We start from the raw sequence: 17,219 nt of genomic DNA, 5'->3' as shown, positions 1-17,219 counted from the left end.
TTTGAACTTGTTTAACAAGAATAGAAGGGAACTCTATAATAAATGTAGAGATTCAAGTCCACCAGTATGGCATTTGTATTAGAATTAACATAATCTGTAAATTTTACCTGGATTTTTTAAGTAAAACTATAAAAATATTTTTTTAAATCATTTTTTTTTAAAACCTTCTCAGAAATTATTCAAAAAATATAAAGGAAAAATTGCATAAAAAAGTTTTATCAACAATATAAACTTTACAGGTGTTGAGATTTCTTGACTACATAGCATTATCAGGTGCACCAAACATTTTTGTTTAAACTTTCATCTACATGCAAAAGTTTCATCAACAATGTTTAGAAAATTATACAGAAGCTTGTGCCATAGGTTTGGATTGCTTAAATAAGCTGAATGCTTTCCTTCTGGGATCTCAGCCCCTTGGCCATTTGGAAGTTGACATAACTTTGCAGAGTTAGTTCCACGATCTCTTTCACCCCATACAATTAAAGATGGTACCTGTAAAAATCGAAATTCAGTGATTTAGGTATAAATAATAATCTGAATTTCCAATAATTTTAAAGCTGGTATTGGAAGGAAAAAATGTTTCAAAATGTGTATTTTTAAACATTTCTATAAAAAATATTTTTAGATTCTTGAAAATCTTGGAAAATTTTTCTTCCAAATTTCTGGTCGCAGCAAAAGATGCTTTAAAAATATGACACTGACGAATTATTCTGAAAATAACAAAATGCCGACATATTATGACACTTTAAGTTATTTTGCAGATAAAAAAACAAGCATAGCATGATAAATAAAATTTGAGCACACTTAAAAATGACTGATTCTTTTTCTGGCAGAGGAAATTGGTAATAAAGGATAAATTTCCAGGAAAAAATCTTTTCCATTGACAACAATAATGCATGCAAAAGTTTCATCATTCTAGAATTGGAGTACAACAATATTTTTTGCTGATGCAGGGTGGCGACAGGAACTGGGAAAAAAAGTTCCCTGACTTTTCCCTGATTAAGTTCACCAAATTTCCCTGATTTACATTACCAATGATAATGGTTTCCTTTCTTTGCTCTACTTGAAATCCATTGCATGTTTTTATAAAATGCAGTATTTTAAACGTTTTAAGTTGTGTAAAGTTGATGAACTAAAGATGTATATTAAAAAGATGCTACCTTTTTAACAAAATGGTAAAAAAAAAAAAAACATATCAAGTCAATTTTTTTTTTTGGGGGGGGGGGGGAACTACAAAACAGTATATTAAATTTTTCTACATGAAAATATTATAGAATTTTTTTAAAAATTACTTTACTTCCAGAAACCACTTAGCATACGAATTTTAAGAAACTATTAAAATCACTCTTAAAAACATAAGTGTATTTATGGTAGAACAAAAAAGTAATTGAAATTATTTTGAACTAAATTTTCAAATAGTATAATAGTTGTTGCAAGAATAACAAGTAATAGTGAAAGAATAGAAGTAATGTAGTTACTCTTATATAACTAATTGACATATTTATGCAAAACAGATGAAACCTTTTGACATCCATTCATAGGGAGCTTTTCTCTAATCCAGAACATAGGTTTTAATGAATGAATACAGCATTTTAACAATAAAAAAATACAGATATTTACTTAAGTACACAAGTTAATTCTATTTCAAATGATTTAAGTATGTAACGAAAAAAATCTTAGATTGCTTTTGTAACAAACAACTTTGAAATGCAAGGGAAAAAAAAACAGAAAAAAAAGCAATTAGTTAATTTCAAAATATATAAAAGAACAATACAACTTGGTTATAAAATAAAAGAATCTTTTAAGTCTGAATAAAGGAAAGCCTTTATAATCTGCGGCGACAGCAAATAGTATAACGGCAAAAAACAAAGTTTTTTTGATTGAAAGTTCAATTTCAGCAATTAAAATTAAAAATGAGAAGAAGTAATAATTTCTAAGCTTTTATCAGTATTAATTCAAAAACCAAAGATTTCTTCTTAAAATCATGATTACAGTACGCTAATCACTTCGAGACAATGGAATAAAGGCAAAGGAGCTAAGGCATTAATGAAAGCTTCCTCTTTGCCTGTATGGTTGTTTATTTTACGTCGCATTGAAAGCATGAAAGGAAATTTCAAGCTGCATGGGCGGATTTATGGGGGGGGGGGTCAGAGGGGGCAATGCCCCCCAGTTTTGGGAGGACTTTATATAGTAACAACACATCTTCCAAAAATTAAAAAAAAAAAAAAAAATCATTATTTTTTCATTTTTGAATAGTTCAGAAGTGCATGGGTGGATTTATGGGGGGGGGGGGGAGGTGGCAAAGGGGTCAATGCTCCCCAGTTTTGGGAGGAGTTTATATAGTAACAACTTATCTTCCAAAATCTTATAACAAAAAAAATCATGATTTTTTCTTTTTTGAATAGGAAATTAAAGTCTATTTTTTCTTTTAAACTTAAAATAGCCGTTTCTTACAAAGTTTGAACAATACTGTACAAGTGTATAATCTATTACTCAATTTCAGAGGCTGGAAAGTGCAAATTATTGATAGGTTCTAAAATCCCTGAAAAGAATTGGCGCAGTATAGCCTACAAGGGCTCCTGAACCAAAAAACCCAATCTAACCAACCAAACCTTGAAAATAATTAGACAAGTCTTTGAAACTCCTAAGCAAAATGTGCTTCAATTTTATTTCTTATCAAGTATATAAATTAAGAATTGTTCAAATGGGTAGTATGTTACTCTCTTGATACCTATTCTCTAAATCTGTGCACCATTTCTTTTAAAGTATTAACTTGCATCACAAAGCACTTTTAAAGCATAAAACTGAAAAAAAAAATTATTTGCCTATGATTTCCAATTAACCCTTATAAGACTTCAAAATGCAGAATTTTATGTCAATTTTTAGATAATTTCCTCCGGGGGAGTAACCCCCGGGCCCCCTAAAACAGGAGATATTCTATATCCCACTTCAAAGGGAGAACTGCGTTACTCTCTAAATACCAGCCCCCTCTCTTTTAAGGTCAATTTAAAAAGGACAGCATGATTACACACAGTAATGAAAACGACACATAAAAAAGTAAAGAATGGCCTTACGCATCACAGAAAACAGACAAAAACATGGGAGGGGGGAGGGCAATTAAAAATGTTGCTCCAAAAAAAAAAAAAAAAAAAATCCTGCCCCCCCCCCCAGGAACTCAGTCCTAAATCCGCCTATGCAAGCTAGGTAAAAAAAAAAAAAAAAACCTAACAGACACAGAAGCAATCTTAGGAAGTTCATCCTGTGGTTAATAAGCAAGATTCAATACTTAGAGGAGGAAATATGCAGAGGAAAAAAGATGCACAAATATGCGGCAGTGTATAATCGCATCTCATTAATTTTACTTTTTTTTTTTTTTGAACAAATAATTGGGGGAAAATGCGTAGGGAATTAGGATACTTAGTTTTGTAAAGCAAAAAAAGAATAAATAAATAAAATTTCTTCGTAAAATTAATTTTTCCCGATTTTTTGTTATTTTTTTCGAAATTCCCTGATATTTCCCTGACTTTTCCCTGATTAATAAAGTTCAATGACTTTTCCCTGATTTCCCTGATCTGTCGCCACCCTGTGATGTGAAAACTTGTGTGGACTTACAGGATCTGTTGATGTTATTTTAGGCATTGTCTTTACTCTAAAATGGCAAATTTTGCTACATTTCTCCTTATAGAGTCATGTGGCACATAACCTCCTCCAGGGAGCAATCAACATTGGCGATAGCATACCTGCCAACATTCAAAGAAAAAAATCCAGTAGATTTTTTCAATGTGGTGCAATAATGCTTTTTTCCATGTTGACTTGACTTGACTTGGTTCTTTTAACACCTAGTGGCGCATGAGGCCGCTAGCATGGCATTCCATCCCAACCGGTTTAATGCTGCCTCCCTGGCACTCCCCCAGCTTGGCCAACCAAAAGCATTTCTTTCTTGTATGGCCATCTGACGCCAGGTTAGGTTTTTTTCTGTGTTATTGAGGGAAAAATAGAGATTTTTTTAATTATCTCTTGAAGTACAATCGTATGCAAGATCCTTGAGTCATATACACAGAGATTAATTAATGAAAATATTAAATGGAAGAATAAAAGTTAAAGTATAGGGTTGCCATGAAAATTTTACTTGAAAATAGTTGCTTTAGTAGCCTGAAACATAAAAAATGGTCACCTAAATAGTCTCCTCACAGGAACAGTTAAGTTGCATTTTGAATCTGTGAAGTTGCTTTTACCAACAATCTTTTTTTTTTAATTTGCTAACTCAAAAACTACATTGCGTGACACAAACACACAATACAACATCTTGAAACATCACTACATCTAGTAAACACAAGAAAATCAAAACTTAACTTCTCAGATTTAACTTTTGTTTCAACATTTACTTAGTTCATTTTTAGCCTTTTTTGATGGAATTAGAGTAGTAAAAAAGTAAGTTTCTTTTCTCATAACGTCACGAAGATGTTATGTGTAACGTCACGTTTAAAATGTCACAAAGTGAAAAAAAAAAAAAAAACTTCAGATATTTTTTTTTAATTTTAAGGCAACTTAAACATACTTACTCTAGTTTTAAAAACATAAAGGAGTTATAAATTGAGTTTTGTGTGTGACTGAAAAATACATATAATTACTGCATAGTTAAAAATCTTGAACATTTAAACTTTGATGACAAAATGGAGAACTTAAGACATTTCTTAAGATTATAGTTACACAATCAATAAAACTTTGTTTTTCTGTTGTTAATAATAAGTTTTAACTTTTGTTTCTTTTTGTTCTTCCCCTTCTTGTAACTTTTCTGCACCTTCTATTTCTTTTGCTATGCTAATTTCGGATAAATCACTTTTCTCAATAGCTGATTTCAGTCATTGGTTAGCTAATTCTAATAGAGAATCTGGAGACTCTTGATTGAGTTTCTTATCTGTGCGATCACCTCTGCCTTGTCTTTAGAGTTGTTCAGTTGATATTGTTTTACATTTGATTTATTCTTATGCACAATTAGAAGTGCTATGCTAAAGAAAGAAAAAGTAGGAAAAAAAGGGAAAAGTAGGAAAATAAGGAGGGGACCTAAAAAGTAGGAAAAAATACGAACGCTTCGGGGTCTGGTATAGTGCATTGTGAATGTCATATCTCTATGAAATTCTCCTAAAGAATCTAATGGTCTGTTTTAAACTGAAACACAAAATAATTTCAGTTTGTTTGTAAAACTAAAAATATATATATTTTTAATATTCAGTTTTATACGTATGACTAAACCATTCCTTTACGAGATATTTACCTTAATGCAGTTCAACCTCGGTTTCTTCTTTAAATAGTGCATGATTCTTTGACAATCTTCATCCTGAAGCACGTCATCATCATCAATGGAACATGGGCTGTCATCAATGATGCTCATACTAACGGGTGCAACAGGAACGAAGCCGGCCATCTTGTCAGAATTATTTAATAGATACTTGAGAGAAAAGGCTCCACTCATGCTAGGGCTTACTATTACAGGTTTTTTGAGATCTAGTGCAGTAATGACTTCAGTCAAAAATTGGCCTCTATCAAGATCGTTAATAGCAGCACTCCGTCCAAACCCTGAAAAATTTTCAAACAATGCAAGCATAAAATTAATTTAATAGCAACAAATCTATTCAAAACAAAAAAAAAAATCATCAGTTTGAAAGGCTGTCCAATCTGTTTTGGATTTTTTAAAGCAGTGATCTCAAACCTGTGGTTTGCAAGCAATTTTCATGCGCCTGTGAACAGCTAGCAAAAACTGATTTATATCATTTTTATAGTTGCAATTAAATTTATTGGAGAAAATTTTGGATTAACCTCATTTCACTAAATATAATTGTAGTGAAAATATTATTGTGTGTGTTTGCTTAGGATTAGGAAGCATATCAAGTGGTCCTCACTAGTGAAAAGGTTGAGAGTTGCCTTAAAGGATGTAAAGTCCTACACTGTTCAAACACACACTAATTTCCAATTTATTTATTTACTAGTTGACCCAGGGGCGCCAACTTGCAAAAATTATTGAGGGGGCTAGACTGCACCGGTGATCCAGGGGTTATGTAATCCCACGGCGTCCTCCCGCCCCACTTTTCAAAAAAAAAAACAAGTTCAGATTTTTTGAACCTTGAAAATGCGAATTTACATATTTTCTGGTGTATATGATTTATACAAACAAACAATATGTGACATGGCGTTTTCAAAGTCAATCTAAGATTTTGTATACAAATTTTCTGGTTCAATTAGATCATGTCACTTGTCTTCAATGTGGGATATTTTTACAGTTCTATTTTGGGGGAAGTTGTGCAGTTCTGTGGCTAGGCATTGATATAAGGTAGGGCTTGACTTGCATGGAAGAGTACTCCAAGTGCGCTTAAATACAAAAAATATTGGGAGGGTGGGGGACATACCGCAGATTTAACCCCAGGAAATTTTCTAAATTGGAGATAGAAAAAGTAAGTTTTACAGTTTTTTAAGCATTTTAGAGTTATATATTATCAACATTAGAACCCCGAAAACTCTACTCTCGCTAACTCGACACATGTTTCGACTTTAAAACACACACACACACACACAAAACCCCTCATGTACGGTATTTTCGTAAAAAGTTAATTTAATTTATAATATAATAATTTTGTTTTTATACTATTACATAATAGTGAATACATATATATAAAAAGATTGAAATTATATTTAAATAAATCTTAAATTATCATTAAAAAATAAAGCATAAGATATTGCTGTCGCACTTTGATTAATGAGTGAAATAGCTAATTTAAACTTGCTTTTAATAAGGCTCAGAGTTCATTAAATAAAAATAATATCCCACAGTTAATTTGTTTAATAAAGTTAATATAGTATGTAAATAGCGGGTTTTTATAGGGTCTTATACCCTAAAAATATTGAAGTATTTGAAAATAACTAATGCAGTACTATAGTAATACAGTGATAAAATAGTACTAATATTTTGAAATTTTAAATCTAACATTCTGTATGTAGTTAATTCTCTATTTTACAGAGATTTTTAAAATTGCTTTAAATATCAATATTAGAGCTGTCAATAGAAAGGTGCAAATGTCAACCGCCTGAGTAGATTACCGAATTTGAAGTCGTCGACGACTGGTCGAATATCCAATTCATCCAAATTATATCGCTGGTTAAGAACAGCCAAGTTGTTCAATCACTTCTTCCCCATTGTTAATCGGACAGACTATCCGCTGGTTCGCACACTGGGACAAATTCTAAGTGCTCGCAGCACCGCAACACTATCATTATTCACACCACTCTTTTTCAGTTGACATATTTTTTATTGTAAAAATTATTTGTTGTAACTCATTACTGAATGTATTTTACAAGGTAACTATCTTCAAACAAGGAAAATAAAAAATACTGGAACAAATTTGTGAGTTTAGAAAGCATTAAATAACTAATAATTTTCTTAAATTATTGGGGGGGCTCTGCCCCCTCAAAATTTTTTTGAGGGGGCTCGGGCCCCCTCAGGCCCCATGGAGTCAGCGCCACTGAGTTGACCTGTCTAAGGCATTCAGGCTCGAAGACAGGGATTAGAGTGAGGATTTTTAAAAATATACAACACAATTTTGACAAAATTTTAGAACATTTTAAAGACAAATGTTAAATATCAACAAAAACAAACACACTGCTATTTCTAGTATATGCTTCATCTTTGTAAACTTTGTTGCATCCTCCACTCCCCCCCCCCCACCAAAAGAAAAAAGAAAAAAATAAATTTTTTTTAAAAGTTTGCAAGTAAACTGTTGGAACTTTACATATGCAAAATTTTAAATATATTATGCGATTCTATGTGTAAAATAATTAGAATAACAACCAAATAATAATTAAACAGACAAATAGTTATACAGTTGGCTCTTTGTTTAACGACTTTCAAGAGACCACAAAAAATCGTCCTTAAGTAGAAAGCATCCTTAAACAGAATGCTTTAAACACTATAGTGGACCATCTGGGACCGTGAAAAACCGTCATTAAATAGAGTGTCGTTAAACAGAGAGCCAACAGTACTTTCAAATCAGAGTCACTGCATATGCAATATAGCAGACAACCCAGTTTTCGGTCTTAGCCCTGGCTTAGGGGTGGTAACTTACTGCTAATACACAACGCATATGTTACTGCAATATATCTTGCCCCTTTGCAGTAATAAAATTAAGCTGCAGAAATTCATTGATGAAAGAACAGTGAAATCAATCTGGCAAAACTAAGCATCTAGGGCAGCGGTTTCCAACCCGTGGGCCGCGGGCAGCATGGAACTGGGCCGCGGACGCTGAGTAGAGAAAGTCTATTCCAAGCATTCCAAGACAAATCTTGGGGTACCAGTTTCTCGGGACGATTCGCTAGTGAGATGAGTCATCGCTCAAAAGCTTCCCTACCACCTGTTCATTCAGGAAGACCCCCTACTGTTCAGGGGTCGACAGCCCAGGGTCAAGTGGTCAAGTGTCCCTTTTCAAGGTCAATGATCTCCTCCCTCTTTTCGATGCTTGTATTCCGGACTTGTTTTACACCTTTGTCAATAGTTAATGGTTGTGGTTTTCAGTTGATAAATAGCATTGCTCTGTGTCTGTCTGCTGTGAGGAAAATGTATTTCACTTAAACATGGATTCTTGGATTCGAACAGGGTCTTGCCGTAAGACGAAGACAGCAAGTGATGAAGTGATTCCCGCATCTGTTTTGCCTTCGACTAGTACTGAAACTGCGCTAGTCGGTAAGTTAATGTCCGGTCCAACTAGCAGAAAATTAGCAAAGAAAAGTAAATCATACTTTAGAAAATACAACCCAGATTTTATAAAATTCGGCTTTATTTCTTCTGGTTCCGAATAAGAGCCCATGCCTCAATGCTTGATTTGCTTTGAAACTTTGTCAAACGAATGTATGAAAGTCTCAAAACTTGAAAGAGATCTTTCGACTAAGCATCCTGAATGTGTGGGAAAGTCTTTGGATTTCTTTCAAACGAAGAAAAGAAATTTTTCTATGACAAAATCCACCATGGAAAAATCCTCAAGGCAAAGCACTCTAAGCACCAGAGTTTCTTATGAACTAGCTTTGTTAATTGCAAAAAAGGGTTCAGCTCACACTGTGGGAGAAGAACTTATCATACCTGCCGCAAAAATTATAAGTAATGCTTTGTTTGATGAAAAATGTACAAAACAAATTAATGAAATTCCGTTATCAAAAACAACAGTGAAAAGAAGAATAGATGAAATGTCAGAAAACGTAAATGAAGTTCTCGTTACTTTTCTGAGAAAAAGTGAATATTTTTCGCTCCAATTTGACGAAAGTACGGACGTTCTGGCCAGGCTAATTTATTAGCTTTCTGTCGTTTTGAATGGAATGGAAATATTCAAGAAGAAATGTTATTTTGTCAGTCTTTGCCAACAAGAAAAACTGGAGAGGAGATTTTCAAAGCTGCTGACAATTTCATGAAAGAAAATGAAATAGATTGGAAGAAATGTGTAGGATTGACAACTGATGGAGAACGAGCAATGTCAGGCATTCATATTGGTTTGGTCGCCAAAGTTAAGACAGTTGCTCCCTTGGTTCAATGGACGCATTGTAGCATACATAGAGAAACTCTTGCAGTAAAAGGCTTGGACGCGTCTTTAAAAAAAACTCTTGACGACGCAGTGAAAATCGTGAACTTTATCAAAGCAAGACCTAAAAACTCCAGACTGTTTAGTGTTTTGTGCGACGAAATGGGCGCTGAACACAAGCAACTTTTGCTTCATTGTGAAGTTCGATGGCTCTCGAGAGGAAAAGTTTTGACAAGGTTATTCGAACTCCGCGATGAACTCTTGATTTTCCTAACGGATGGAGCAAATGATGGAAAAATAGGAAGTTCCCATTTAGACTGCATAACTGATGAAAATTGGTTAAAACGATTGGCCTATTTGGCAGATATTTTCAATTCCCTCAATGTTCTGAATTTAACTCTGCAGGGCAAGGTTTGTCATAAGTTTTTTGTGCAAGACAAAATCGAAGCTATGATAATTAAACTTCAGAGATGGGCTCGAAAAGTAGACCAAGATTCTTTTGATGCGTTTCCTACTTTGCATGACTTTATTGAGACCAACGAAATTAAAGTCGATAGAAAAACAGCTGCAACCATAAAAGATCACCTCAACGCTATGGCCTCTAGCCTCAGGTAAGCTGAAAATTTTATTCTCCTTAATTTTTTGCCAGTATTTTAATACGTCTTATTATTAAAGACATTAATTTTCTTAAGAACTTCTTTAAAAATTAAATATTTCAAATAATGCAATTTTAAAACTAATATTAACAAATGATAACTATTTTGTATAATATAGTGTGAGTGAATATTCATTCATATGAATGAGGCTTTTAGTAACTGAAGCAGTATTAAGATTTTTCATATTTCTTAGGCACTTCTTCCCTAAAATTGAGGATGAAATTCAGTGGATCAGAATCCCTTTGAAGAGAACTACCTTTCCAAACTGAAATTATCTTCAAGTGAAGAAGATTCATTAATTGAACTATCATGTGACCAATCTTTAAAATCGCTTTTCAAAATAACACCATTGGTCCCGTTTTGGATAAACGCTCGGCAAGAATATCCAGTTATTGCCAAAATTGCACTCTCACACTTGATGTGGTTTTCTACAACTTATCTTTGTGAACGAGCTTTTTCAACTATAGTATTTTTGAAGAATAAATACAGAAACAAGCTGAATGTTGAGAGCGATTTGAGAATAAAACTGTCTGGTTTCAATCCAGACATTGAATCGCTGGTGGAAGACAAACAGTGTCAAAAATCCCATTAAGAATCTTTTGACTTTTAATACTTGTTTTTGACTTTTTTACAATTTTGTCAGCTACGTGGATTATAATAAAATTATTTTCGTTAAAAAAAACATCTTAAAATTCTTCTGGTACATTATCTTTTACTTACTGCTGAAAAATGTGCATTATATATATACATACACACAAATACATATGCTGTTTGCCATTAGAAGTTATACAAAGCAGTTAGTGGGCCTCCAAATTTTTCTGACGAAATTAGTGGGCCACGCTACTGAAAAGGTTGGGAACCGCTGATCTAGGGTAATATTTGTATTTCTTGTGCAAAATGATAATACTTAAATTAAAAGTAAACAGCTTTAATTGTGGTTGAAATTAGAATTACTGTGCATGTTTCTGCATTATAGTTTACCCCTTAGCAAGGGGTAAGCTAAAAGTGAGCAAAAAGGTATTTGTTCACTTTTTCCAGAATGCAAAATTGTGTAGAGTATACAAAGCATTGTTAAAAGAAGAAGTTTAAAATTAGTGCACTCTTTCGTTATCAGACCAAAATAAATTAATTTGTTTGATCAACAATTCTTTAAACTTACTTCCATTTCATAAATTCATCGATGTTAATTATTTTTTAATTACTATTTTTAGTTTTTAGCATTATTACCCGAGGTGGAAAATTCTTTAGAAATTTCGGGAAATCATGAAAATAAGAATAACGCCTTTATTTTATTTAATAGTCTGAAAACTGAGTACATATTTTAAAATAGCAATATACATTAAAGAAGTTTACTTTATAACATTTATAGTATTTAATAGAAAGACTGCAAATGCATTAAATCAAACTTTTTCTAGGTGTTCAGGATCCAAAGGGAAAACTTTTAGGTTTTTTGAACTACTGCAGAATTTTTTTGATTGCATAAAGAAGCTACAAGTATTTTTTACTTCGAAAAGCTATGATTCCACATGTTATTGCGTCATTATTCATCTCCAGCAAATTTGCCACAAGGTTTATGGGACCCCCTGAATATACACTATGGTTATGACTTAAAATTTTTTTCTCCAAGTTTTTAAATGCCTGTGGCAAAATGGTGAACTTTGTGCCCTGACTACTAAAACTGCAATTGCAGATGACTCTAAAAAAAAGTTCCTTTGCCAAAACGTTTCCAGTTCAGTATATTACACACTGTTGTAGCCTGTAACACCAATGACAAGCAAATGAAATTGCTCACAATTAAAAACTTATATGGGCACAAAAGTGATTTATCAACCACAGGACATGGTGATAGAAATTTAGAAAAATAAGTCACTTGTCCAATGAACCAGCAACAAAAAAAACTCCCTGGCCCCACACACTTTTAGTGGTCTGTTCTTGCTTTCTGGTTTCTAACAATGAGAAATTAAAGAAAAAAGACTACTATATGAAATAAAATTAACATGACAAATGGAGTTAAATAGCCGTTTCCAGTAGATATATCTGAGAGAATCAGAATAGGGAAGAGAAGGATACAATAAAAGGCATCTTTCTGTTCACCACACCAACACTATTTAAGGAATAAGGAACAAAATCTTATCTGTGTTATTGTTTTGGAAGGTAATAGGGTGACAAAAACTAATGCTGTTAAAATATCTTTACCTTTTTTTTTGCAAAGAAAACCTAAACACTGCAAATATAGGTGTTTTCTCTCAACAGTTTTAAAACATTGAGATTCTTCATATTTTTGATTTGAAAACAAGAACGACACTTTACAGTACTAGTCCCATAGACCACTAAAATTGATATTCTGCAGGTCTGATGGATGTTTTTGTGGTCTTGGACCAGTGGACCATTGTTAATTTCTAGCCCTGGGACATTATCTGCCAGAATAATATTCCTACAGGTTATTAGTCACAAATACTCTTCAATAAATCAGGATTTCAAGTTTAGTCAACAGTGCAGCATTGCAAGTAACAAAGCCAACAGAATGCTTGAGTTTATCAATAGATCCATTTCAAACAAATTTAAGAAGGATCTTCTGCCTTCATATGGGAGTTTGATAATATCTCATTTGGAGTATGCAGTTCATTTTTGGTCTCCTTATCTGAGTAAAGCTATTTGTGCATTGGAAAGGGTTCAAAGAAGGGTAACTAGGCTAGTAAGGGGATTTTCAGGTTTAGATTATGATGTCAGACTTAAAAGTCTTAATATGTATAGCCTGGAGCAAAGGAGAGTCAGAGGAGACAAGATTCAGTTGCATAAATTTATCAAAAGATGTTAGTGGGTTACATTTTTGCACGGAAAGCAGGACGAGAGGTCATTGTTTTTCGCTATTCAAATCTCAGGCTAAACTGGAAATTAGGAAAAAATACTACTTTAATAGGGTTGTTGGCACTCGAACAGCTTATCGGAAGAGGTGCTAATGAATAAGGTGGTGGATAGCTTTTAGAGGGCAATTGATCTTCATTGAGACTAATAAACTGACTAGGACCAGCGTAGCTGAGCCCAGAGCCTGTTGCTGGTTGTCACCTTTGTATTTGTATTTAAAATACATGACAGGAAACCTAGTTTTCTGATCAAAAGTTTACCACAGAGATTTACCAGAAATTGATGGATGAAATTCAATATTAAATTGCACTGCACCCATGAACTACATTTAACACACTTGAATGTTGACAAATCAGCTAGAAATATATTATGAATGAATATTTTTGTCTTGTAAGGAGAGAAGAAAAAAGTAACCAGAATTGCAAAAAAAAAAAAAAAAAAAAAAAAGAGGATTTGAATCTGAAGTTTGTTTCAGCAAGTTCATTTTTACTGTGCTGAATGCACTCTACTTTTAGAGTTTTCACCTGTAATTTTTATTAGTTTGGAACATTTTTAAAGAATTGATCAAAATAATTGTCATTTTCTGATTCTGTATCAAAAAGTTCACTATTTCTTAAAGTTATAAACCTAATATACACACATACATATAACTAGAGTCAAAGTTCACAATCCAAAACTTTCAATAACTTAAAAAGCTGATTATCATTAAAAAGATTATCAAATTAAAGAAAAATAAAAATCAATGCAAAACAAAACTTTTTTTCTTTGTGTGTGGAGGGGAGGGGGTCAAATTTACACGTCTGTATGTCCTTCTTATTCAAAAAGATAGAATGTGTTCTTAAATGTAGAATGGCAATGGTGTAAAATATTAACAAAGGGGGAATGGTGTAAGTCACTTTAAAACAAGTTACAAGTAACTTTTGATAAAAGTTGATTCAAAATTTAAAAAAAGCACCAAGCTACAAATATAAATCTCGTTTTTGAAAATGAAATTTAAGCAGTCTTGAATCTGTATCAGCCCGTTTTAAAAACCTAAATCTTCCACTGAAAAAGACCATAAATAACTACAAAGCTCATATCATAATAAAAACTACTGTGACAGATTTTAATTTATTAAAACTATGATAGTGAAATATGAAACACACATACAAATTGTGACAATGCATACATTTATGATAATCCATATGATGAAAGTAATCATGAATATTGTTGTGGGATTTACCTGGAAGATCAACAGCAACTGTATAGTACCCAAAAGCTGCTAAATTTCTCAAAGTACCAAGTGTATTCCAGGTTTCTGAATTGTAAGACTGACCATGTAGTAGCAAAACAGATATGCTACGATTAGAACTTGCTGGTTTTGCATAAAGAATATGAATATCACAATCCTATTACAAGCAAAAGAAAACATGTAAATACATACATCTTAATGATAAGTATAATCAGGATTTCAATCATCTGTACAATATGGCATTCAAATAAATTCTGACACTGCAATATAGTGTGAAAGACAATGGCACAAGCAGCCTATTTTTGGAATGGGATCACCACTTTTGATGTGAGTGGCATGGGCGCCCATACACAAAATTTTAAGGGCGGGGGGGGGGGGGGGGGGGGAGAGGGGGGGCTCAGATTTCCTCATGGTTTAGCAAGATATTTTCAACATAGAAACCAATTTTAGTACGGATTAGAGTTATTAAAATTTGACATTTTTAATAACTTAATCATTAACTGCTGGAGAAAAAATGTGTTTACATTTTTTGAAAAAAAAAAAAAAAAAAAAAAAGACTAAAAGCAAGGAAGTTCAAATTTGTAAGGGGGGATAGAGCCTCCAATAGCCCCCCCCCCATATGGGAGCCCTTTGGGGTGGTGTAGTTAAAGAAGGCCACTGAGATGAAATGTCCTGGATAGCATATCTTTCAATTAGAAAAAAAAACTCTCTTTATAAGAACAATGCTCATCTTCTGAGTTTCAAACTGTTGCCAAATTTAAGAACTGTAAATACGGGACAGACTTTTAAAGGGAGATGGGGGGTGCCATTTAAGAGGGAAGAAATCTGAAAATCAGATTTTCACAGCCTTAAATTTAATGAACTTTTCTCACTGACATTCACAAAGAAAAAGGAATATACTACAATAAGCATATGAATACAAACTACATTTTTTACAACAGCACAGCTGTTTTCCTTTGTGAATGTTAGTGCGAAAAGTTCTAACACAATGTTTGACATTGTAAACTTTGTATTTCCCAATTTATTAACATTTTTTTCCAGACTTGGAAGATATAGCAGTAGTTAATATGGATGACTAATATTTAAAGAAAATATGCACTGCTTCTCTAGCCAATGGGGAAATTGGAATGATTAAAATAATTTTAATGCATCATTAATAGACAATTTGTTTCTTAAATTCAGCAGAAATAGGATTAAACCTTACAGTTGAGACAAACTAAAAGAGGTTAACAAAAAAACAAACTAAAATTCAAAATCTTAATGAATAAAAACTGAACAGTTTTTTTTTTGTAATGCAATAATTATAACAACAAAATGTTGATAAACCCAATTTTTCAAAATATCACATTTGATACTTGATTGCAACAATTTCAGGATGTTACGTGTTTTTCAGCTGTGATAAATTTTACTGCAACTTATATGTGTTGAATTTGTCCCTACAATGAGTTCTGTTTTAACTAACTGAACAGAAAGTCATTATGCTTTAACACTAGAAAGACGGAAGCATTCATTTTGAACACAAACAGTTTTCAAATGCTCATGTTTGCTGCGTTTATTTTTCAATTTTTTTTTCCTTCATTGACTTTTTCTAACTATTTATTAAGAAAGACAGAATGCTTTAACACTAAAAAGATTGAACCGTCTATTTTGACCACGAACAGTTTTTAAAAGCTCATATTTGCTGCGTTTATTTTTCAAATTCTTTTTCCTTCATTGACTTTTCCTAACTATTTATTAAGATCTTAAAAAAGTAAATTTTACGTCTTTATGGTTATTATTATAGTTGCTATAAACAGGGTTGGCAAGGTTTTGGACACTATGGTAAAAACCCTGGTTTTTACCATCCTGTCTAAAACCCTTGTGTCCAAAACTGTCCAAAATTATATTTTTAAAGAAATTGTACTTTGTGAGAAAACATCAATACCAGAATAAAATGCATCAAAGTAATGTTTTATAGAGAACATTTATTCAATGGGTGAACATTCAACTTATTTATGCAGCTGCTTTTAATCTAGTTATATGGAAGTTAAATTCTTGATTAAAATTTCAATTTGTATGCATGAGTTTAACTTTTATTTTACTTTTTTGATAATAGTTCCCTATGTTTATGCATGTGCAAACAAAAGACGGGTTAGTAAGGATTTTACCGCCTGCTCAAAACCCTTGTGTACAAAGCTGTCCGAAAGTGTCCAAAACTATTTTTGTGATAAATATCAAATACAGAACAAAATGTGCCAAAATATTTTTTTTTTTTTTACTATTTAATATATTTATTCAATGTGAACATTCAAGTAGAAATATATATGTAATTTATTTATACAGCTGATTTTAATCTAATTACATAGAAATTAAATTCTTTATTAAAAATTTCACTTTGTATGCATGTTTTTTTTTTTTTCCTCCCATAAACCAACTTTTTTGACATTTATGCATGTGTGCAAAAGAAAGTGTTCAAAATATAGTGCAATAATTTACTTAAATGCAATAAATTACAGTTTTTTGTAGTTACAGAATGCATTATATTAAAAATATGAACTAAAAAAAGAATAGCACAAGTTTTAAAATATAAGTGTTTCATCATCCATTTCTTGTTCTTTAATCTATAATTCAAAAAATAATTTTCGTTAAAACATCATAAAAAAATAAGCTTTTTTTTCTTTGCATCTAAATATTTTTGTACATTCAACAACATCCCTTTGAGTTATAAATGGAACTGAAATTAGTTCTCTTGGTAATGTTATGAACTTTCTTTCATAACTCTATCAACAGTTACATAAAGAAGTTTTTATGTAATAAGAGTTTTTGGCAATTTATTTTAAGTAAAATATTTTTTAAATGAACATTTTGGAGAATAATATTATCAAATACTCATTAATTAAACCTCATTAATATATATATTTATGCATTACGAAT

The 17,219-nt window shown here is 32.2% G+C and overlaps 1 protein-coding gene across 2 annotated transcripts in view; it reads right to left on the bottom strand.

The window, feature by feature from the left end:
- Nucleotides 1-200: 200 nt before the first annotated feature.
- Nucleotides 201-17,219, bottom strand: part of LOC129233564 (putative protein-lysine deacylase ABHD14B) — a 33,452-nt gene continuing 16,433 nt past the window's right edge. For both annotated transcript variants that reach the window (XM_054867572.1, XM_054867573.1), the window contains exons 3-5: nt 14,298-14,463; nt 5,276-5,577; nt 201-492 (exon numbers count right to left, since the gene is read on the bottom strand). In XM_054867572.1, the coding sequence (XP_054723547.1) occupies nt 301-492; nt 5,276-5,577; nt 14,298-14,463 (660 nt within the window). In that variant the 3' untranslated portion in view covers nt 201-300. The remainder of the gene's footprint in view (nt 493-5,275; nt 5,578-14,297; nt 14,464-17,219) is intronic.

The sequence above is a fragment of the Uloborus diversus genome, unplaced genomic scaffold (assembly GCF_026930045.1).
Source record: "Uloborus diversus isolate 005 unplaced genomic scaffold, Udiv.v.3.1 scaffold_529, whole genome shotgun sequence".
Lineage (NCBI taxonomy): Eukaryota > Metazoa > Arthropoda > Arachnida > Araneae > Uloboridae > Uloborus > Uloborus diversus.
Note: the sequence above shows the minus strand (reverse complement) of the source record. Positions and strands in the feature narration are given on the sequence as shown.